Here is a 22,681-nt window from a genome sequence, read left to right on the forward strand (position 1 = left end):
ATTGCTTTTATTTAAAGTAACATTCAAGACTGACAAATTGGAAGCAAAATTTAAAAAAAGAATGGCGACGGCGGCAAAAAAGAAAAAGGCTGAAGATCTGGAGGAGATCAAGGAGACGCTATACTCTCTGACAAGAGAAGTTGAGAAAGTGGCCAAACAGCAGGAAATGATAATGAAAGAGGAGAAAGAGGAGAAAATTGAGTTCCTGGAGAGTCGAGTGGATGACCTTGAACTATATACCCGAATGGAAGATGTGATTGTAACCGGATTGAAAACCACACACAGGAGCTATGTGAGAGCTACGGAGACCGGCGGCAACGCCGCCAACGCGGATGTGCCCCCCCCAGGGGAACAACAATCACTGGAGCAGCAAGTCGTAGCGTTCTTTGTGAGTAAAGAAATGAATCTACAAAGCGACCAAATCGCTGCATGTCACACCCTCCCCCTCCCCAAAAACAAAACAAAAAACAAAAAGAACAGCAGTTCAATACCACCAGCCATAATAGTGAGATTTGTGAATCGCAAACACAAAATCGAGCTACTGAGGAAGTGGAGGAAACTGGAGGGTAGTGGAGTGTACATGAATGAGCATCTCACAAAAAAGAACGCAGACATTGCTAGACACGCTCGTATTCTGAAGAAGGAAGGCAACATCCAGGCAACGTGGACGCAAAATTAAAGTAATGATAAAACTCAACGGAACACCAGAGGAAGCCAAGGTCGTCGTGATCAGGCATCTCCAGGAATTGGACGAATACAAAGAATAATGACTTTGACATTGACTGTGACGGACAACAGCATGGAACATACCTGTCGGGAAACGAGGATGGCCAGTCAGGCTACGTTTAGCCGAAGTCACGTAAACAATGAAATGGATCCAGCTCGGAGAGGGACTTCGATTCGGCATGCGAGGGTATATTGGAAAGGCACCAGGGTGAAGTCGCTAGCCGGTTTTGGAGCCGGAATAGTAGGCTTGCGCCACCGTTTGACAGCGGACTGGTGGACGGCCTGTGCAGGGACTAAGACTAGGGCTGATGGAACGGCACTGGAAACTAAAGGTATTTTAAAATGCAACGCATCGATCGTGTATGGAAACAAACTGCAAAACTTGAATGTAAAAAATGACAGAGACAATTGAACATTTATTCCCAATGGAGGATGATACAGAGTATAAACTGCACAACTTTGAATATAATGTTGATCCTGAAAATCATGTGTTTAATTCCATCAATGCCACCTGTGATTATTATAATTTTATACACATATGGCGTGAGAGGAATGGTACTAGACTGGATGAGAAGCTATTTAGAAAATAGGCAACAATATGTGCAGTGGGCAGGTAACACATCAGAGTGTATGCAAATTGCATGTGGAGTCCCTCAAGGTTCTGTTTTGGGACCCAAATTATTTAATTTGTACATTAATGACATTTGTGATGTATCAAAAATATTACAATTTGTTTTGTTTGCAGATGACACAAATTTCCATTGCTCTGGATATGATTTAAATAAGTTAGCTGAGACCATTACACATGAAATGAAAAAACTCAAAAAATGGTTTGATATAAATAAGCTCTCGCTGAATTTGGAAAAAACTAAGTTCATGGTTTTTGGAAATAGTTTTTCCTATTTCCAAAAACCATGAACTTAGTTTTTTCCAAATGACCAGGTGGAAGTAGTCATAGATGGAGTGGCCATCGCAAGAGTATCAGAATTTCGGTTCTTAGGTGTAATAATGGATGACAAATTAACATGGAAATCCCATATAGCGCATGTTAAGAAAAAGATCTCGAAGAGCATCTTTATTTTAAACAAAGTGAAGCATGTGCTAGCAAAAGAAGCAATGCGAATATTATATTTTTCACTAATTTCTCCATATCTTAGTTATTGTGCTGAAGTGTGGGGGAATACGTACATGACTACCACAAAACCATTATACTTATTACAGAAGAGAGCAGTACAGAGGCATGAGGTTAGTCCGCTGCCCCCCCCAGGTTGGCAGAGGAAGTGTAGCGCCCAGGATTACATAGATAATTGGCACTTGGTGACAAGAAAACTGGGTTACAAAATCGTGGGATAAAAAAAGAAGAAAAAAAAAAGAAGAGAGCAGTACGAATCATGCACAAAGTGCATTATAGAGAGCACACAAATGGTCTATTTATAAAATCGAGGGTATTGAAACTTGAACATGTCGTGAAGCTACAAACCTTATTAATTATGTTCAGAGCAAAAAGCAAAAAATTACCAGTTCATTTACAACAGCTATTTGAACCTAGTTCAGAAAGTGGGGATAGTAGGAGGAAATTTGATTTTAAACATAAAGTTGCACGGACCACTCAAAGACTGATGTGTCCTTCGGTAACAGGAATCCGAACGTGGAATTCTCTGGATGATAATTTAAAGGGTTGTACAAATATTTGGCAATTTAAAATAAATAACAAAAATCTAATATTTAGGCAATATGAAGCCGACGAATAGGTTAGCTATTATTTCTTGCACGTGTCATTGCTCAACTTCTTGCTTGTTTTGTCTTACTCTTTTGTTTTTTGTTGTTTTATTTTGTTTTTGTTTGTTTTGTTTGGATGTGTATGAGCCAATCATTAAAGTAAAAACTAACTTGAGTGAAAAGGGGGCAGGTATTTATAAGAATTTATTCTTCTTCCTGCTCCTTTTCGTCATGGGTGTATCAGATAGGTATGAAAAACAAATGAATTATGTAAGACAAATGAATTGTTATCTATTATGATTTGTACTGTATTGTGATACTCCATGTGCGAAATAAAATGAAATGAAATGAAGCCAAAACAGAGCAGAGAACGACTGCTCTGTGACCACCACCAGAATATAGAGCTGTTTACCACTTATTTTAACCAAAGAAAATCTGAAAGTTGTTGTGTTTGTGGTGTGATGTCCAGGCTACAAAAATCAGCTGGCTTACCGTTGGAAGACTGGTTGTTTTGCCATCTTCGCTGAAAATAAAAACAGCAGGAAATGCACCACCTGGTGAGCTCACCCCCCTTAACTATATATACTGTATATTCTTTGGCAATTCATTTGGTTATTTAGTTTAGTTTTTGTTGCCTATGATTACCTAGCCCTGGTCCAGTGTGGTGAAAATAGCACTTGTGCTACTGCTAACACACTGTAAGCAATGCATCTACAAATTGTACAATTGTGCAATGAGCAATGTAATTGTGAGCAGCAGAAGGCTTTCCTGGCAGGGTGTTAGTGAGAACTTGCTAACGCACTGGACCAGGGCTAATGATAACCCTGCTCATCTCACTCTCCCCAGGCTGACGGCCTATGTAGTCAAGGTGTTTGCCATGACCAGGAACCTGGTGGCTGTGAGCGACGAAATTATCTGTGACGCCGTCAAGTGGCTCATTCTCAACGCGCAGCAGCCCGACGGCATCTTCAAAGAGCTCGGAGATCTCTGGACCCCAGTCATGACTGTAAGTATACTACTCTGTCTACACCAGGGGGGCAGTCAGACAGATATTTCGTGAAGCCACAAGGAAATCGGGATTTCCTGAAAGGTCATATAATGGCCTGTCATTGGGCCCAAAAAACCCCATAGCCCCATAGAAGTCCATGTATTTGGGCCCAACTTCACCTAGACTGTATTACCTTAATAAACATGGTCATGAATACTTTCTGCTTCCAGTCACTAGTTTAAAGTCTCATTTCTAATGTCATACTATTCTTTTTGGAAAATTATGGTCCCATTTATTAAAATAATTACCATAAAGTCGCGTATGTTCTGAGGGGCGTGGCTACCGTTACAGTCTATGATCGGGATTCCCCACCCACTCGAGTCAAAATAAAAACCAACTAAGAAGAAGGGGGGAAGTCCCGCCTCATTGTCTGGGCCAGCCAATGGGCCAGCTGGGCCCAAACGGATCTAGAAAGATGGCGATGTACAATTCAAGGACTGACAGGCTTCATTTTACGTTCATGTTAGACCCGGGAAATGCTTTGTCCATATTTTTTACAGTCTATGGTCTACACCCCAGTCATGACTGTAAGTATACTACTCTGTCTACACCCCAGTCATGACTGTAAGTATACTACTCTGTCTACACTCCAGTCATGACTGTAAGTATACTACTCTGTCTACAGTCTACACCCCAGTCATGACTGTAAGTATACTACTCTGTCTACGCCCTAGGCATGACTGTAAGTATACTACTCTGTCTACACCCCAGTCATGACTGTAAGTATACTACTCTGTCTACGCCCTAGTCATGACTGTAAGTATACTACTCTGTCTACGCCCTAGTCATGACTGTAAGTATACTACTCTGTCTACGCCCTAGTCATGACTGTAAGTATACTATTCTGTCTACACCCCAGTCATGACTGTAAGTATACTACTCTGTCTACGCCATAGTCATGACTGTAAGTATACTACTCTGTCTACACCCTAGTCATGACTGTAAGTATACTACTCTGTCTACACCCTAGTCATGACTGTAAGTATACTACTCTGTCTACGCCCTAGTCATGCCTGTAAGTATACTACTCTACACCCCAGTCATGACTGTAAGTATACTACTCTGTCTACACCCCAGTCATGACTGTAAGTATACTACTCTGTCTACACCCCAGTCATGACTGTAAGTATACTACTCTGTCTACACCCCAGTCATGACTGTAAGTATACTACTCTGTCTACACCCCAGTCATGACTGTAAGTATACTACTCTGTCTACACCCTAGTCATGACTGTAAGTATACTACTCTGTCTACACCCAAGTCATGACTGTAAGTATACTATTCTACGCCCTATTCATGACTGTAAGTATACTACTCTGTCTACACCCTAGTCATGACTGTAAGTATACTACTCTGTCTACACCCCAGTCATGACTGTAAGTATACTATTCTACACCCCAGTCATGACTGTAAGTATACTATTCTACACCCCAGTCATGACTGTAAGTATACTATTCTACGCCCTATTCATGACTGTAAGTATACTATTCTACGCCCTATTCATGACTGTAAGTATACTACTCTGTCTACACCCCAGTCATGACTGTAAGTATACTATTCTACGCCCTATTCATGACTGTAAGTATACTATTCTACACCCCAGTCATGACTGTAAGTATACTACTCTGTCTACACCCCAGTCATGACTGTAAGTATACTACTCTGTCTACACCCCAGTCATGTCTGTAAGTATACTACTCTACACCTCAGTCATGTCTGTAAGTCATGTCTGTAACCGGGGGGTCATGTACAGCATGTATAGATATTTTTGATATGTGTTCTCTCTGACATGTTTCTTTACTGCTTGCTTTCTGGAAACAGATAGTGATATGGAGCAAAACTAAAACAAATCTCACCCACTTTGTTTTTACACCTGTAAACCTGTGATGTAACAATAACGTTGATTCTTGTATGTCTGTGCAAATGTAGGGGGGCTTGCAAGGCCCGGACAAGGATGTCTCTATGACTGCTTTCGTGCTCATCGCCATGCAAGAGGCGCATGCAGCGTGCTCCAACGAAATTAGTGTGAGTATAACAAAAAAGTAGGAGGTTCGGTAGGTAGGCGTTGTCTACAATGACACCTAGAGTGCGTCTTGTGACGCTGACACTGAAACATATGCTAATTACGTCACCATCAATGGCCACTTATAACCCGACATTGAAACATATCTTAATTACATCACCAGTAACATCAGTATATACCTCCGAGCATACACGTGCACGTATGAGCACGACCACAGTACTTGCGCGCTCTGCTTGCGCAAGTAATTCATTTCCAACTTGCATCGTTCCAAGTAGGCCAGTGCCCCACGGGCACCGCTGTAGTTGCTTAAATGCACTCTTTCTACCATGTCGTCCAGAGCATGCCAGGGAGTATGAACAAAGCCGTGGCGTACCTGGAGAGAAAACTGCCCGGCCTCAACTACCCATACGCTGCAGCCATTACGTCATACGCCCTCGCCAACGCAGACAAACTGAACAAGGACATTCTCTTCAGGTTTTCAGCACCAGGTGAATTCCAGTAACAATCACTCCTACAGTATATATATATATATAATTCCCCAATAATTCTCATTTCTTTCCTGAAGAAGTACAGTACATGTACACAGGCAGTGTACTTCTTCAGGAAATAAATGAGAATTATTGGGGAATTCACTAATACAGACACAGGAGCTTTAAAACGCATCGGTAGCACTTTACAATAATGACCCGTTATAAAGCATTTATAAACGTTTATAAGCAGTTTGTAGACTATTAACAAATCATTAAAGGACGACTTCACCACTTTTCAACCTATCTTCATATAATAGGTCCTCATTAATAATCATGATAAAATGGCACAATTTTTTTCTGCTCAGTCGGTGTCTCATAAGAGGGCTGTGGGTAGTTTAGAAACCGTCTTCCAGTTACATCATCATTAGACAGATGTTTTTTTACAAAAATGTTTAGATTTTCATTATCGTGAGAACGATGGCTTCCAATTTCGCATTGCAACTTTTCAGGACTAGAAAACCTGCAGTTTCTATTAACTTGTATTCCCCATCAATGATGTACTGTAACTGGAAGACGGTTTCTGAACTGCCCACAGCCCTCCCATGAGACACCTAGCCCTAGAGAGTAGAAGAAAATTGCACCATTTTTTCATGATTATTAGGTTGAAAAGTTGTTAAGTGGTCCTTTAACAACCTGTTTGTTGACATTCGTAAATGATTACTAAAATCGTTATAACTATGGTTACAAATCATTTATAAGGTATTAGTAAGTAGTAAACTATTCATTAATAAGCCATTTATATACATCTGTAAATGATTATTAAATCATTTGTAACTGATGTTATATAATATATACAAGCTATTTGTATATTTGGGAAATGTGTTTGTTCATGTTTAACATATACTTTGTAAAACATTCCTAAAATAGGCCTATCTATAAATCCTTAGTACATTATGTGCCCTAAAGTAAAGTGACGACAGTTCATCATTTACAACTGTCTGTTAATGTGTTTGTTCATGTTTAACATATGCTTTGTAAAACATTCCTAAAATATCTATAAATCCTTAGTACATGTTATTATGTGCCCTAAAGTAAAGTGACGACAGTTCATCATTTACATTGGTTCACGTTTAACCCTACATTTTATGTTGAAGATGTTGTGTTGCATTGTGGGTAATCCTCAGTACAGAGGAACTCCATACTGAGGGTAAGATGGTCTCCTGTTTGCTCAGGCACAAACAAATTAATTACAAACATCTAACCTTCATATAAGTGGCCAGATATGCACTCATGTTTACATAGTGCTATTCAGTAACATTCGTTTTTGTATGACATGGTATCATATGTCATTGTTTATTTATTTTAATTTTTATTTTATTTAACCTTTATTTAACCAGTAAAATCACATTGAGACTGCGTCTCTTTTGAATTGTTTGAAAAACGGTTAGCATGTTAGCTAGCTGTTAGCACAGCTGTTAGCCTGTGTTACATGGAAATTCACTGACATGGAGTATGTTGTGTCATACTCCATGTCAGTGAATTCTCATGTAACAATGTTAAACGTGAACAAACACATTAACAGACAGTTGTAAATGATGAACTGTCGTCACTTTACTTTAGGGCACATAATAACATGTACTAAGGATTTATAGATATTTTAGGAATGTTTTACAAAGCATATGTTAAACATGAACAAACACATTAACAGACAGTTGTAAATGATGAACTGTCGTCACTTTACTTTAGGGCACATAATTACATGTACTAAGGATTTATAGATATTTTAGGAATGTTTTACAAAGCATATGTTAAACATGAACAAACACATTTCCCAAATATACAAATAGCTTGTATATATTATATAACATCAGTTACAAATTATTTAATAATAATTTACAGATGTATTATACATGGTTTATTCATGAATAGTTTTACTACTAACTAATACCTTATAAATGATTTGTAAATTTGTTATAAAGGTTTTAGTAATCATTTACAAACTGCTTATAAACGTTTAGAAATGCTTTTTAATGGGTCATTACAATTTATTTAATAATCATTTACAGATGTATATAAATGGCTTATTAATTAATAGTTTACTACTTACTAATACCTTATAAATGATTTGTAACCATAGCGGTTACGGTTTTAGTAATAATTTACGAATGTCAACAAACAGGTTGTTAATGATTTGTTAATAGTCTACAAACTGCTTATAAACATTTATAAATGCTTTATAACGGGTCATTATTGTAAAGTGCTACCAAGGCATCTGGCCCCGATTCTGTCTGAGACAGGGCCATAAAGGGCTCACGATTATTTAACCGCCTAGCTTAATGATACAATGTCGGTAATTTAACCAATATCAAAATAGCCTTTAAAAAGCCTTTTGTGATGATGAAAGGCTGCAGATTCAATCTGTGTTTTCTGTGTGTGGATCTCTTTCAAACGGGTCAACATGTCACCACATATTCATGTGGCTAAAGGCTGTGCATCGGCAATGCCAATAGTCATTCTTGTTGTGTAATTAATCAATTAACCACACATAGTTACTGTTGTTGGCTACTTATCTTAGTGTTCAAGGGTGTGTGTGTGTGTGTGTGTGTGTGTGTGTGTGTGTGTGTGTGTGTGTGTGTGTGTGTGTGTGTGTGTGTGTGTGTGTGTGTGTGTGTGTGTGTGTGTGTGTGTGTGTGTGTGTGTGTGTCAGGGCGTGACCACTGGCCTGTTGCAGGCGGTGAGGAGTTCACCCGTGAAGCTACAGGCTACGCTCTGCTGGCACTGGTCAAGGCTAAGGTGAGTTACAGACCCATAAGAGTCCATTTGGTTCCTAATTATCATTTAGCTGGGGACCCCCTGGAACTCCCTCAAGGACCCCTGGGGGTCCCACTTTGGGAACCTCTGCTCTAATGCTCCAGTGTGTCTGGCTGGCTCAGACATATTGGAAAATGTTGGAATATTTTTGAAACATTTTTAAGAACATAAATCTTGTATGAGGGAGTACCTTGCAAAAACATATTTACATAATGGCGGTCTGCGACCAAATGCATATTAATTTGGGGGTTCTTGACATGACAAAGTTTGAAAATCTGTGGTCTTTATGGCATCTTTTTGTGTAACGAAATTGGGAAAGTGGTAACTACAATCTAAGGTGTATTCACCTTGCTCTTTCTCTTTTAATGAACGAAGGCTTTTGAGGAGGCAAAGCCTATCGTCAAATGGTTGAACTTGCAGAGGCTGGTGGACCAAAGCTACGGTGCCACCCAGGTAACCTGCACTGGACTGGACACATGCACAAACACATTCTAGCATGGGTCTTGGACAGGGCGGTCTGGAGAGTCACTACTACTCTTTGTTTGTGTTATAGGATTTGTTTTTCTTTGATGGGCACTAGCCCTCACTTTTGAATACAAAAGTGAGGGCATAAAAGTGAGGACGCAAATTGTGATTGGCCCGAATGACATTTGTGATGATTTGAATGGTTGAGCCCTGAATGTGATGTATGATGATAAGAGCACCCCTCACTTCACACGGGTGTGATTTTTCTTCGACATCAACCATTTAAACCCTCGCATCCCTAGCTGGGGGGTGGAGGGGACATTTACCCAAAATAGCCTAAGGACACAAAGCGTTGCATGCCACGACACATTGTGAGTTTGTAGATCTGTTATTTTCACTATAAAAAAACATTTATAAAAAAAAATATCTTCTTCTTCTTCTCCTTCTCCTTCTCCTTCTCCTTCTCCTTCTCCTTGTTCTTCTTCTTCTTCTTCTTCTGCTAATTCTTCTTCTTCTTCTTCGTCTGCTTCTTCTTCTTATTTAATTTTTTATTTAAATATAATGTTCTAAATTTCAGTCCACATTTGCCTGCCTCCAGGTGACCATGATCGTGTACCAGGCCCTGGCAGAGTACTGGGGCAACATAGAAGAAGAGCCATTTGATATGACAGTGCAGATCAGAGTGGCCGGCAGGAAGAACATCGACAGGTGGCCCATCAACAGAGCCAATTCCTACACAACCAGATCATCCAAAGTGAGTGCACGCAGGCACGCACGCACGCATGCACACATTACTTAATGAAATCAGAAATATGTTTTCTACTCGCTCAGCTGTGTGTGTGTGTGTGTGTGTGTGTGTGTGTGTGTGTGTGTGTGTGTGTGTGTGTGTGTGTGTGTGTCTGTGTGTGCGTGCGTGCGTGCCTCTGTGCGTGCGTCTGTGCGCATGTGTGTTTTTAACAGGTGGAGGGTATAAAGGCTGTGAATGTCACCGCCACTGGATCTGGAGAAGCAACTCTCACTGTAAGCAATGTATCAGGGTGTGTGTGCGTTAGGGGGACCAGATCCAATGCATCAGGGTGCGTGCGTGTGTGCGTGTGTGCGTGTGTGCGTGCGTGCGTGCGTGCGTGCGTGCGTGCGTGCGTTCCTTAGTGTTGATTCAAATGCACTCTGTTTGGCTCACAGGTGGTGTCACTCTTTTATGCTCTACCGAAAACGAAGTCTGATGACTGCTTGAAGTACGATCTTTCCGTGACTTTCAAACTAGGTGAACCTGTCTGTCTGTCTGTCTGTCTGTCTGTCTGTCAACTTAAATCAAATACCACCAAGTGGAAAACATGGCACACCAAAATGATTGAGATTTACATTTGATTTAAATGATGTACTTACTGTAAGTAAAAGTAGCTAGCAATACTCAGACTCCTACTACAAGTAAAAGGAAGTACACTATCGTAGTCGCCTGAAGGCAGCGTGGAAGTATCTTTTTTCTTTTTTACTTATAGGTAAAAGTAGCAATAACACATTGTAAAAAATACTACTTTCAAGTAAAATGCTTGTAACCTACTCAAAATGTTTTCTTGCGTCAAAGTACAAAAGTATTGGTATAAAAATGTACTTACTGTACATTACAAACGTAAAAGTGATCAACGTTTTCAAAACGTTTTCACATCTTTAAACAGATACTGTAGCAGCAGATCTAAAAGCTCACAATGTGATGTGTTGTGAGCTTGCAGATCGGCTATTTTTGAATAGCCGGACTAGAGGGCTTCATTGTTTAACACATATATATGTTTGTAAGTTTTGTAATGTAATGAAATGTAATTTTGTAATATTGTACTGAAATAGTACAATATTCTTCCTCTTGATATGTAGCAGAGTATAAGTATAAAGTATAGAAGGAATTGACATACTGACTCAGTGATGTAAATTAGTTTTCACTGTAATGGGTCCGGGACCCAGGGGTGGTCTATTAGATGGGTCCCATGGACATTTTATAAGTCCCGCTCATATTTTGTATTTCATTTATTTTACATATTGCAGCATGTAACCCCTATTTCATCTAGTATGGTTATAAAATGGTTATATTCATGTATAAAATGTATCTGAAAGAAATAAACACAATTTTAAATCTTCTAAAGAGTTATGCAAACAACCGTATACAAAGTACATGTAAACATAAAGTAAATTAAATAGCACCAAATTACAGTACAGTGCTGAGTACAGTAGTGCATCATGGGACCCCCAGAAAGGTACAGCACTTTGGGTATTTAGAAAAGCGCTATATAAATTTGAGCTATTATTATTATTATTATTATTATTGGGTAAATGTACAGTGAGCACTGCTTTTCACCCACACAATGTTGACCTTGTTTGACTGTTTCAGCACATTCTTCTAACAGTTTGTCTCTGTTTGTCTCTGTTAGAAGAGAAAAGGGAAGTGGGTGGCGATATCTACAAGCTGGAGATTGAGATCATGTAAGTGCAGTGTGAAGGCCTTGTTTTTATCACAGGGATACTCAAATATAGCATAAAGACCCAGTGAAATGAAACTAATGTTTTTCACACTTTTAGACCACATCCGTGGTCATCATATGGGCATACCTAACAATGGATGCCAAAAAAATGGGAACATTTTCATGTTTGTGTATTTTTATATAAAAAGTCCATAAAAATCCTCACAGGTATAAGGACCATAAGGAAGATGCAAAGATGACAATTTTAGATGTCGGCTTACCAACCGGCTTCATTCCAGTCAACAGCGACCTGGATAAGGTCAGTGACTACAACTAAAGTGAACGTTTTTCTGTCAACAGTCTTGGAGTACACACTCGAGTATTCAAAATTAGACAATATTACAAAAGCACGTGTTCTTTTTTTAATATCAATGCATTGTTTCTGTATTAAAATGTAGACATTTCGGGGCGCCCGTTGGCCTTGTGCTCCAGCGCATGCCACATACAGCATAGGCTCTGGCCTGACAGCGCGTCGCATGTTCGAGTCCCGTCCATGACGACCTTTGCTGCATGTCTCTCCCCTGCTCTCTCTCACTCTTTCCTGTCAATCTTCACTTGTATTTTTCAGATTTGTCTTGTCCAAAAAATCTACAAGCTCATAACGCGCCGTCATGTTGTGAGCTTGTAGATCCCATTAGCAGAAAAGTGTTGGAGTCAAAAGTACAACATTTGTCTTTGAAACGTAGTGGAGTGAAAGTCATAAATACAAAAATACAAATACTCAAGTAAAGTAGAGATGCTGTGTGCATGTGCATGTGTGTGTGCATTTATGTGTGTGTGCGTGTGTGTGTGTGTGTGTGCGCGCGTGTGCGTGCGTGTGTGTGTGCGTTTCCCACCAAACTCAACCTTTCCCTCTGGTTTCCCTCCACCCATGCACCTCATTGCTTGCATCACACCACGGGCTTGTTACAGAAACTATGTCACACATTCTGAATGGCTGTTATGCCTATAAAGGGCTTTATATAGCACGTCACGACAGAATAGTTGATCTGCAAACGACATTAAAATTGACCACATTGGTACCTTTGAGTCATTTTAAACCTTGGTGAGCATACAAACCCCCACAATATGTAACTGTTTTTAGATAGTTTTGAAATTTGTCTTAGCTTTTTATTTGTAAACCTATGTAATTCACATTTTTCCCCTGATCTTCTATTTTATTGTGATGTTTTTTTCTCTCTATGATATTGTATTACTCGACGACACTGAAAATGAGTTTAATTACTCAGTGTCATTTTGAGAATAAATATAATAATAATATACAATAATATGAATGATTGTGTCCTTGTATTGTATCTCTTATGTTATGTGGACAATACATGATTAAAGTGTGTGTGTGTGTGTGTGTGTGTGTGTGTGTGTGTGTGTGTGTGTGTGTGTGTGTGTGTGTGTGTGTGTGTGTGTGTGTGTGTGTGTGTGTGTGTGTGTGTGTGTGTGTGTGTGTGTGTGTGTGCGCGTGCAGCTGACCAAATCGGTTGACGCTACCATCCAGAGGTATGAAATCGAGAGTCTGCTGTCAGAAACAAAGGCAGAAAAAGGTTCCATTATGATCTACCTGGATAAGGTAAGCTTTCTCTCTGGGTCTCACAATCACGCACGCACGCACGCACACACACACACACACACACACACACACACACACACACACACACACACAGTGACTGACTGTTACCTTTTGTCTGCATTTGTACAGGTGTCTCATAAGCGTCCCGACCAGATCGCCTTCCATGTCAGACAGGCGTTTAAAGTGAGTGCCCTGCAGCCTGCTGCTGTGTCTGTCTACGAGTACTACAACAGTGAGTCCTACAGGCAGTAACTGGGTCAGCTACATGTAGCTTAACTTGTCCAACACTGGTCTTAATTATTCTTTTGGTATTTTCATTTTTTTTTTCTCCAGTAAGAATTGAGGCTTGAATACCTGCACGTATAGTGGCGTAAGCAATCGGTCTAATTGATTGATGGAGTCTGAAGAGGTGGGTTTTCAGACTACGCCGGAAGGTTGGGAGTGAGGCTGATTGTAATGGGAAGTGCGTTCCATTTTGGAGCCAGAAGGAAGAATAGTTTCGGACGTGTGGAGCGCTGTCCCGGCGTTTTTAGTGACAGTACTTAAGTTCTAGCTTCCCTGCGTTGGCTGAGTGCGTGGGATGGTTTGTAGGGTTCGATCAGACTTGCAAGATATGGGGTAGCCATACCTTTGGTTACTTTGAATACCAGCATCAGAGTTTTGTATTCTGTGCGGGCAGCGACCGGTAGCCAATGGAGGGAGTGGAGAAGGGGGTTGAAGACCAAGCAAGCTGTGGCATTTTGGATCAGTTGGAGAGGCTTAAGTGTGCATGCCGGTATAGGCCAGTAAGGATGGAGTTACAATAGTCAAGTTTTGACAAGACTGTTGTCTGGATTAGGAGCTGGGCTGACTCCTGTGTGAGGAATGGTTTAATTCGTCATATGTTATAGAGTGTAAACCTTCAGGATCGATTGACAGCTGTAATGTGTGTTTTGAACGAGAGCTGACTGTCCAGGACAATACCAAGGTTCCTGGCTGTTGGGACACGCGTTACCAAGGCGGTGTCTACGGAAATTGTTAGATCACACATTTGGCAGGACTTAGCTGGGAAGAAGAGAAGCTCAGTCTTGTCTGGGTTCAGCTTGAGGGGGGGGAAGTATAGAAGCAGTTGAGTGTCATCGGTATAGCAGTGATATAGGATAGATTGTGAGCAGTGATGATAGTGCCACGAAATTTAGTGTACAGGGAGAAAAGGAGGGGACCAAGTACAGATCCCTGTGGGACCCCAGTTTGGAGGGTACGGGGGATGATAGCAAACCTTTCCAAGAAACCTGGTAGGTCTGGTCGATGAGGTATGAGGAGATCCACTTTAGCGCCGTCCCGCCGATGCCTAGATCAGCTAGGGTGTCTAGGAGCAGCTGGTGGTTCACTGTGTCAAATGCTGCCGATAGGTATACACTACAGTTACTGTAGAAGAATCAGTACTGCAGAGTGGGAAGCAGCCTGGGCAGCATGTAGCGCTTCTGTGACTGCGAGGAGTGCCGTTTCCGTGGAGTGGGCCTTTTTGAATCCTGATCCTGCAGGTTGTACTGTGAGAGATGGAGAGAGAGCTGGTTAGAGACAACACGTTCAAAAGTTTTGGAAAGAAAGGAAAGGATCAGTGATACCGGTCTGTAGTTCTTGACATCTGAGGGGTCAAGAGTTGGTTTACCCTGGCTGACTTGAAGGCAGATGGGACGCAGCCTGAGGTTACCACGGTGTTGATGATGGAGGTGATGAAGGGGAGGAGATCAGGTGCGATGGTCTGGAAGATTGGAGACGGGACAGGGTCGGGTGCCCAACTTGCCTAACACTGCAGAAATGGCAAAATTCAAAAACATGCGGAAGTAGAGCATTCTTCCGGGTACTTCAAAACGCCACTGAGCAACTTCAATCGAAATGAATAGCAGGGGGCGGGGCAGTATAGCCTCTATCGTTTATAACGCTACGTGACGTGAGAACGCTGTGAGCTTGCAGATCAGATATTTTCAGCATCTAACATGTTGTACGATAAAGATTAAATCAGGCTTCACTCACTGTGGGTCGTGTGAGAGTGTTTTGTTGGCCGAGGTGATCATGCATTGTACACACAGCACTCCTGGATGCAAATGCATCGTCGAAAGCATCTTTGTGCTGTGCTACGAGCCTATAGATCTGAGAATCATGAAAAGTTGTGCATTTCCAAATGGGGCTCGCGGGCCAAATCCATATAATTTTGGGGGTCCTTGACATGAGAACTATCACCCACTGATATAGCAACATACGTTTTACAGAAAACTGTTAGGATGTACAGTAGAAGACATTTTTAGAATCAGCCTCAGTTCTCAGGGTTATAGTGGTTCAAATGATTTTGATGCTACTGTATATTAACAAAAAAAATTGAGAACTCCATCAAGGACTCCTGGGGGTTCCCAGACCGTAGATCCACCGTCATAAATCATCAGCAACCACTCATTGTACCCTCTCTTAATTTATTATTATTATTTATTTATTTTTTCATTTTGACTTCAGTTTGTTGTTTTTGTAATTTGGGGCCAGTCGGGTGAGTCGGGTGCATATGTTTGGTCCGACGTACTAACAGTCCGACACGCATTAGTCCAACACCCTAGCCTACCCCAAACCCTAACCCTAACCGCACGCGGAAGCCATGGGTGAGTCTTAACCTGCCACACATGTCTGGAGCCACGGGGGAGTTTGTATAAGTGGATTCTTAAGTTGAACTTTAGTTTTCATTAGTTTTTGTGTAATACAATATACTTTGTTATACTCTCTCTCTCTCTCTCTCTCTCTCTCTCTCCCCCCCCTCCCCTCACAGGGCAACCATGTACGAGGTTCTACCACCCAGACAGACCGAAAGGAGAGATCCTACGGCTCTGTCAGGATGACAACACGTGTGTGTGCGCTGAAGGTGCGTGACGATAAGTGTGACTATTTGAGGAAGGAGTGCACACGGCATGCGTGTGCAGTTGTATAGGCAGACAAGCGGCAAACCTTGATGCAATATGTTTGTTAGGTACAGGACTCGAACCCACAATGTTTGTTTAGAAACATCTTCACGTTAGCACGCTGGGACAAAGTACTTCAGAAAAACAGAATATAATTAAATTGGCTGAAACTGGCTCAAGCTAGTTTCAGTTGGAGATGAAATTTCCCATTCTTGTAGCGAGGCGCCAAAGAGTGAAAAAGTGCAGCAACCACACATAGCCGCATGTCACTGATCACATAACCACACACTTTTCTCCTTTGAACTGTGCGTTTCCCAGAGAGCTGCAGTAAGCAGAAGAAAGACAAGATTACCGATCCAGTCATGGCCGCTCAACAACGAATGGATATGGCCTGCAACACCGAAGCTAACAACAAAACAGATTATGGTAAAATCAAGTGTTACTCTGCCTGTCACAATTATTACAATTATTTGATATAATCACAATTATTTCTTCATAATCATGATAATCACTTCCACGATGACGTGTTTTTTTGAGGGGCGCTAGCCCCTCCTATGTCCTACACAAACATTAAATTCCCATTGACAATGAATGGAGAATCTGGGCCAGATTCACACCGCTGTTTACTCTCATATCGTGAGTGTACTGACATTTAAGTAGTTACTGTATCGATTTTAAATCATTGAATCGTATCGGATCGCCATAATGAACCAATATCGTCCATGTATCGTATCGTAAACCATGTATCGTGACACGTACCCTATCGCTGTTAAAATTTGTTACACCCCTACTCGGCACCAAACTTCCATTATGACAAGTGCCAACTAACGCCAAATGTCTCACAAATTATTTTAATATTTTTTGACGACATCATCAAATTAATTATTAACCATTCATACTATAGCCAACTTTAATACCTCTGATGAGGAAGGATATAGTATGGTTGAAATAGCTACGTGCCCAGAACAAACCAACCATAATCCGGTCGTTTTAACGCATCCCTCACCAACCTTAATCCGGTCGAACTAACGGGAGGTCGAACCTTAGGGTGCAGCCCCCCTCATTATGCACTTCATTTACACCTGTGTGAATCTGGCCCATAGTGTCTATTTTACATCATGATGATGTACGTAACTGTTGTATGATCGCAATATTACACTCGAGTCGAGGGTGTGTGTTACCGTAATTAATAATGACACTTCTGCACTGCTTACGGAACTCGTCTATTGGCTCGTTCATGCGGCAACGCAGGCGTGCCATTATTGACGGTAAAGCACACCCTCTCGTCTAATATTGCTTAATTTGATTCCTTCATTATTTGTATGGGTACCTGGTAGTACCTAGCAATTTGGATTCGGTCCCTACTATTGATACCCTATAGCCTATACCATACATGGACAACTGGCGGCCTGCGGGCCACATGCGGCCCCCACCTTCACTTAATGTGGCCCTCAGATTAATTTCGGAATACTGATATGTTATTGATTTCAGCTGTTACAATTCCAAACACCCCACCCCTGCCCTATACCAACCCTAAAGCTGTGTGTCTGTCTTGTCTTCTATAGTGTACAAAGTGACGGTAGAACATTTTGAAAATCAGTTGTCTACGGATGTTTACCATATGCGCATAGATGAAGCTATCAAGCAAGGTACAGTACATTATTATTATGTATTTTTTTATGATTTAAAAGTGCTGTAACTAAAGTGATATTTGATCTAAATAATATTATGTTAAATGACCAATTCACCCCTTTGGCAACCAGAGCTTATTTAAATGATGTTTAGGACACAAGAAACACTTTCCTGGGGTTTTTATGTGTGTAATATGTTTTTTATATATTTTATATGTGACGCCATGTTCATGACCAAAAACCTGTCATGAAAATGTGGTCACACCTCCATGCAGCCTCCCCCTTCCAATCCAGTCAAACCCTATTCAACTCAAACACACAGATGTTTCTGGCCATAGGGTGCAAATTTCAAATTGTGCTACTATCTACTATTCTACTACAATGTCCCTTTAAGAGAACTCCCCAAGTGGCTTCACTTAAATCATGACACTGAAACTGGAACAAAGCTGATGAATTAACTTGTACTTGTTTATTATTATTTACTAAAGAGCTGCATGGATGGACCCCTGTTACTGAACAAACACTCTATAGCAATGATTTGCTGTATACTTATTATCGGAATGCTCTAACCCAGAGCCTTAGATATAGACAGAGTTATGCAAACTGCGTTCACTTCATGGGGCCAGTCCAATGGCTACATAGACTTTATTTTAAATTGTTTTGTAGTAATAGTACAACATAAACATTAAAGAGACTTTAGTTGTACAATACACATGCTTAAAATAGCTCTTGTTTGCGCCGCCGCCGTTGAAAACAATGTATTTCCAACTCCAGCTCATCTCAGGCTGCATGAACAGCGCTCGGTTTCTGCCCCCTCTATATCGTAACTCTTCTATTAGATGGCTCTGCTCGAACCAATAGAATGCCTAACTACTACAGGGGTCCATGAAGGGGATTCCCAGGGGTCCCCAAGCAAAATGAGTTAATATAGCAGTAAAATCTGGTTAACCACCCGATCTGCTATTTTAACAACACAAATCTTATGGGGGGCCCCTGGTACAAAATATTTTCAGACTGTGGCCAAATACGTATTAATTTGTCAAAACGTTTGAGAACCATTGAACTTACTATATGTTTGTCTCTCCTTTTTCATTTTTTATCTATGCATGTTACAGGAACTGACAAGGGTAAACCCCCCCATGGTATGGTGAACGCCCTGCGCTCATTTATAAGCTTCCGCCATTGCAGAGCTGCTTTGGGGCTGGTAGAAAAAAAGACCTATCTCATCATGGGCTTGTCAACCGATTTGTTCTACAATCAAAAGGAGGAAGAGTGAGTATAACAAAAATAATTATCGCTGTTCGCCAGCGAGAAACGTCCTATCTCCATATTTTTTACTTGTTTTTTGGGGGGGGAAATGAATACAACACTCATGCTATAGTGTCACACAAAAGTAGTGAGAATAGCAGATCTAAAAGCTCATCGCTATACACAGCCCTCACGTCTAGAGTCCGCGCCACTATACACTGCCCTCACATCTAGACTTCGAGCCACTACATGGCATTCACCTACATTGTATATACTCCATAGTCCATACTATCTTTATTCCTATATATGGAGATCCCTACGGTGTAATGACATGCCCAAAATAACGGGTTTGAAAGTGGTTAACTGATTTATTAGGCTAACTATTCAGTTCAATTAGAACTTCAGAGGTTGACGCTCATCATTTCAATTCAGTTTGCCATGGATATTTCCTTTCAAACTATTAGGTGAGAAATTAATATAATATTTTAGTAATATTTTAGTATGTTTAAGTAAAAGTTACACTGTTACAAGTAAAGGTCCAACAGATAGAGGAGTTTGCGCTCTCAACCCAAGGCTTAGGGCTGAAGACAGGTGTGACAGGCGAGGCCAGCATGAGGTCCATAAATAACAACTCACACACTGAAACATTTACATTGAAACTCTTTGGGTGCAAAAATATAGTCTTGTACTTACAAAAGTACATGAAGGTCAGTATAGAGTACCAAAAGCTTACACATAAATACAGTGATTGTGCACAGATCTGAGTGTGCGGAGCTTCCCATTATTTTATTATTATTATTTTAAGTGACAGAGAGTGGACGTTTCTGTCTTCAGACCTTCATAAACACTCAAGTAAAAGAAAGATGCATTAAAAAATTTACTTGAGTTAAAGTACAAAAGTATTGGCATCTAAATATAGCTAAGTACAGAAGAAATTGTACTTAGCTTTTCAAATTTGTCCAACTTAAAAGAAAAACAAAAAGAACATTGCAGATCTGGTCACAACACATCACGATGCCAAGTGGTGTGAGCGAGTAGAGTTTTCGAATAGCCTCAGTGTTAATAATAATGTACTTGTACGTGGCATGATAAATAATTAAAAACATACCCTGTGCCCTAATAGATCATTATTATTATTTAATTAATTCATTTTGGCAACATTTCACACAATTATATGGGGCGGCAATGATTGGCGGTTTGAATGGTTTCTTTTTAGCATCATAACGTCGTATAATGAAAAACATGATCAAGCACTGTGTTTTCTATCTTCTATTTTGTCCTTAAAGGTACGAGTATGCAATCGGTGAGAGGACATGGCTTGAGTATTGGCCCACAAAAACAGAATGTCAGGATCCACAAGTCAGACCTTTGTGCTTAGCCCTGACCAAGCTCCAAGAACAGCTCGAAATCTTTGGATGTCCGGATTAGTTGAAGGCGGGGCGTCATCATCAACATGTCCGCACACAGACAAATATGTCCGTGGCAAAGACTTGGTCTTGTCTGTGGCAAATTCAAAATGTTCTCTTTTACACATTTTACCATTATAATGTTCTTATTTTTATCACAACACCCACTTTAGTGAATGTCAAGTCTCCAGGTTTTCCTCAGATTATGACAATTATTTACTATGACACTATATGGCACAGTAGGAGTCCACTAGTAGTAGTGATTATGTTTTATTTGCTAAATGGACCCATAAGGGTCCATTTGGACCCATAAGGGTCCATTTGGTTCCATTTGAACACTCTCAAAGTTACAGACCTGTTATGGTCATTCAGGGCTATCTATTCATGTGTTTCTGGTAATATTATTGTCCAATCATTTTGTATGTCTGTGGCAAAAATGGAATGTTGACCAAAGAAAATGTCCACCACAAGCCAAGATGGTTTCAGCCTTCAGCCAGATGGTTGAAGGCAATAGGCCTATAGGGGGAGTTGTAGGCCTACTGTATGTAAACATCATTAAAACGGTGTCCCCCCCGTCATCACATGGTCTGTGTCTATATCACTATATGAAATGGGTCAACATGGCCTCTCCATTCTACAGTATGTATTTGGTTTATTTCTTTTCATAAATGTACCGTCCCGACAGTGAACAATATGAGCAACAATGCAACATATCCTACTCAATGTTAGTGTCTAAGGATAGGTCTTTGTCCAGTTTGAATATTATGTAACGTTTAGTTACAAATAAATGTATGTAATAAGCATTCTGTGTATTTTGGTTTGGTTATAATTTTGAAGGGGAGGTCAGTTCAGGGGTTACACCATGAACAGCGTAAAGTGGTACTTCAGTCAGAGTCGAGATAGAAACAAGGTCTCTTTTCCTTTTTTGGACACAGAGCTATATGCCAAACCTCTACATTTATAGATAGATGGCAGTTCAGAGATTCACTTCAAAAAACATATTCCATTGTCACGAATTCCACTGAGTACACATTTGATGTAGAAAACATCTACAACGAAGAATTCTGATTATCAAACAACATTGGTTGAAGATTTCCCATTTACATCAATTAATCTGAAAAACATGTGTAAACGTGTGTGTGTGTGTGTGTGTGTGTGTGTGTGTGTGTGTGTGTGTGCGCGCACGACTGTGTGTGTGTGTGCGTGTGTGTGGGGGGAGGTGTATATTTACTTTTTATACTTCAAACATGTAGGCCTACAAATTATATGCAATTTGAATTGCTCTTTTTGCCAGGTACATTTCCTGTCCTATACGATCACAAACACACACATGGACGCCATCTACTGGGCGTTTACATTAAGTATTATGGTTCAGTCTGCATGAGGTATAGGTGGGTATTGGGTAAGGTGGCAATTATTATTAGTGTCGATTGGTTTCAGCTGGTGTACCAGCCAGAAGCCAGCACAGCAGATAAAAAGTAACATATGGCTTTAGAGTGCAAACGTATCCAGCCTTGCCTTATTTGGTCAAACATATCTGTAAGTAAATGTTTTGTAGCCTTACGTTTTCATGTGTTTAGTTGAATTGTTTGTTTTCTAACATTTCACAGTTTTCTGTCAATTGCTAATGTTAAGCTAAACTGCCAGTATACAGCCAAACTTGTTATTTTTGCCTCATGGGGGGCACCTAATTTTCCCCCTAAGTGGAAAGTGACGCGCATTCTATTGAATGGGGACATTCAATAGAATGTCCCCATTCAATAGAATGTCAATAGAATGTTGATTTGACAACTTGGCTGTTGGTTTTGTCCAAGGCTTAAATGTCTTAAAATAAATACTTTTCGAAACGTCTATGGGGAAAATGAATGGGGAATCATTTACTGGTGCCCTGTTGTTCTGAAAGGGGGCGGGACTGCGACGCTCTATGGGAACCTATGACGTGTGACTCACACCCACACCACAGGGGCAGCAAAACTGACAAAGAAAAGAAAAACAAACATTAAACATTAACACAACTCCAGCGGAAAGTATATTAAGCCTAACTCTAAAAAGTACGTTTTAACCATAAACTGCTTTGACATGTAGACTATAGGTAAAGGTCCTATTACAGCTACTTGTCTATAAGTGACTGAGGT

The 22,681-nt window shown here is 40.5% G+C and overlaps 1 protein-coding gene across 1 annotated transcript in view; it reads left to right on the plus strand.

Annotated features, from left to right (window-relative positions):
• The window catches only part of LOC310867652 (complement C3-like), a gene marked incomplete at its 5' end in the record, with an annotated part of 44,587 nt that extends 23,583 nt beyond the window's left edge, over positions 1 to 21,004 (plus strand). Inside the window, 15 exons of the mRNA XM_083777770.1 lie at positions 3,292 to 3,451; positions 5,424 to 5,519; positions 5,855 to 6,005; positions 8,695 to 8,780; positions 9,174 to 9,251; positions 9,862 to 10,017; positions 10,224 to 10,230; positions 11,684 to 11,735; positions 11,942 to 12,032; positions 13,467 to 13,569; positions 16,132 to 16,224; positions 16,580 to 16,687; positions 17,827 to 17,910; positions 19,008 to 19,164; positions 20,427 to 21,004. Coding sequence (XP_083633896.1) covers positions 3,292 to 3,451; positions 5,424 to 5,519; positions 5,855 to 6,005; positions 8,695 to 8,780; positions 9,174 to 9,251; positions 9,862 to 10,017; positions 10,224 to 10,230; positions 11,684 to 11,735; positions 11,942 to 12,032; positions 13,467 to 13,569; positions 16,132 to 16,224; positions 16,580 to 16,687; positions 17,827 to 17,910; positions 19,008 to 19,164; positions 20,427 to 20,568 — 1,564 coding nt within the window. The 3' untranslated portion in view covers positions 20,569 to 21,004. The remainder of the gene's footprint in view (positions 1 to 3,291; positions 3,452 to 5,423; positions 5,520 to 5,854; positions 6,006 to 8,694; positions 8,781 to 9,173; positions 9,252 to 9,861; positions 10,018 to 10,223; positions 10,231 to 11,683; positions 11,736 to 11,941; positions 12,033 to 13,466; positions 13,570 to 16,131; positions 16,225 to 16,579; positions 16,688 to 17,826; positions 17,911 to 19,007; positions 19,165 to 20,426) is intronic.
• Positions 21,005 to 22,681: the final 1,677 nt, after the last annotated feature.

Source organism: Protomyctophum parallelum, assembly GCF_964188405.1.
Source record: "Protomyctophum parallelum genome assembly, chromosome: 12".
Taxonomy (NCBI): Eukaryota; Metazoa; Chordata; class Actinopteri; order Myctophiformes; family Myctophidae; genus Protomyctophum; species Protomyctophum parallelum.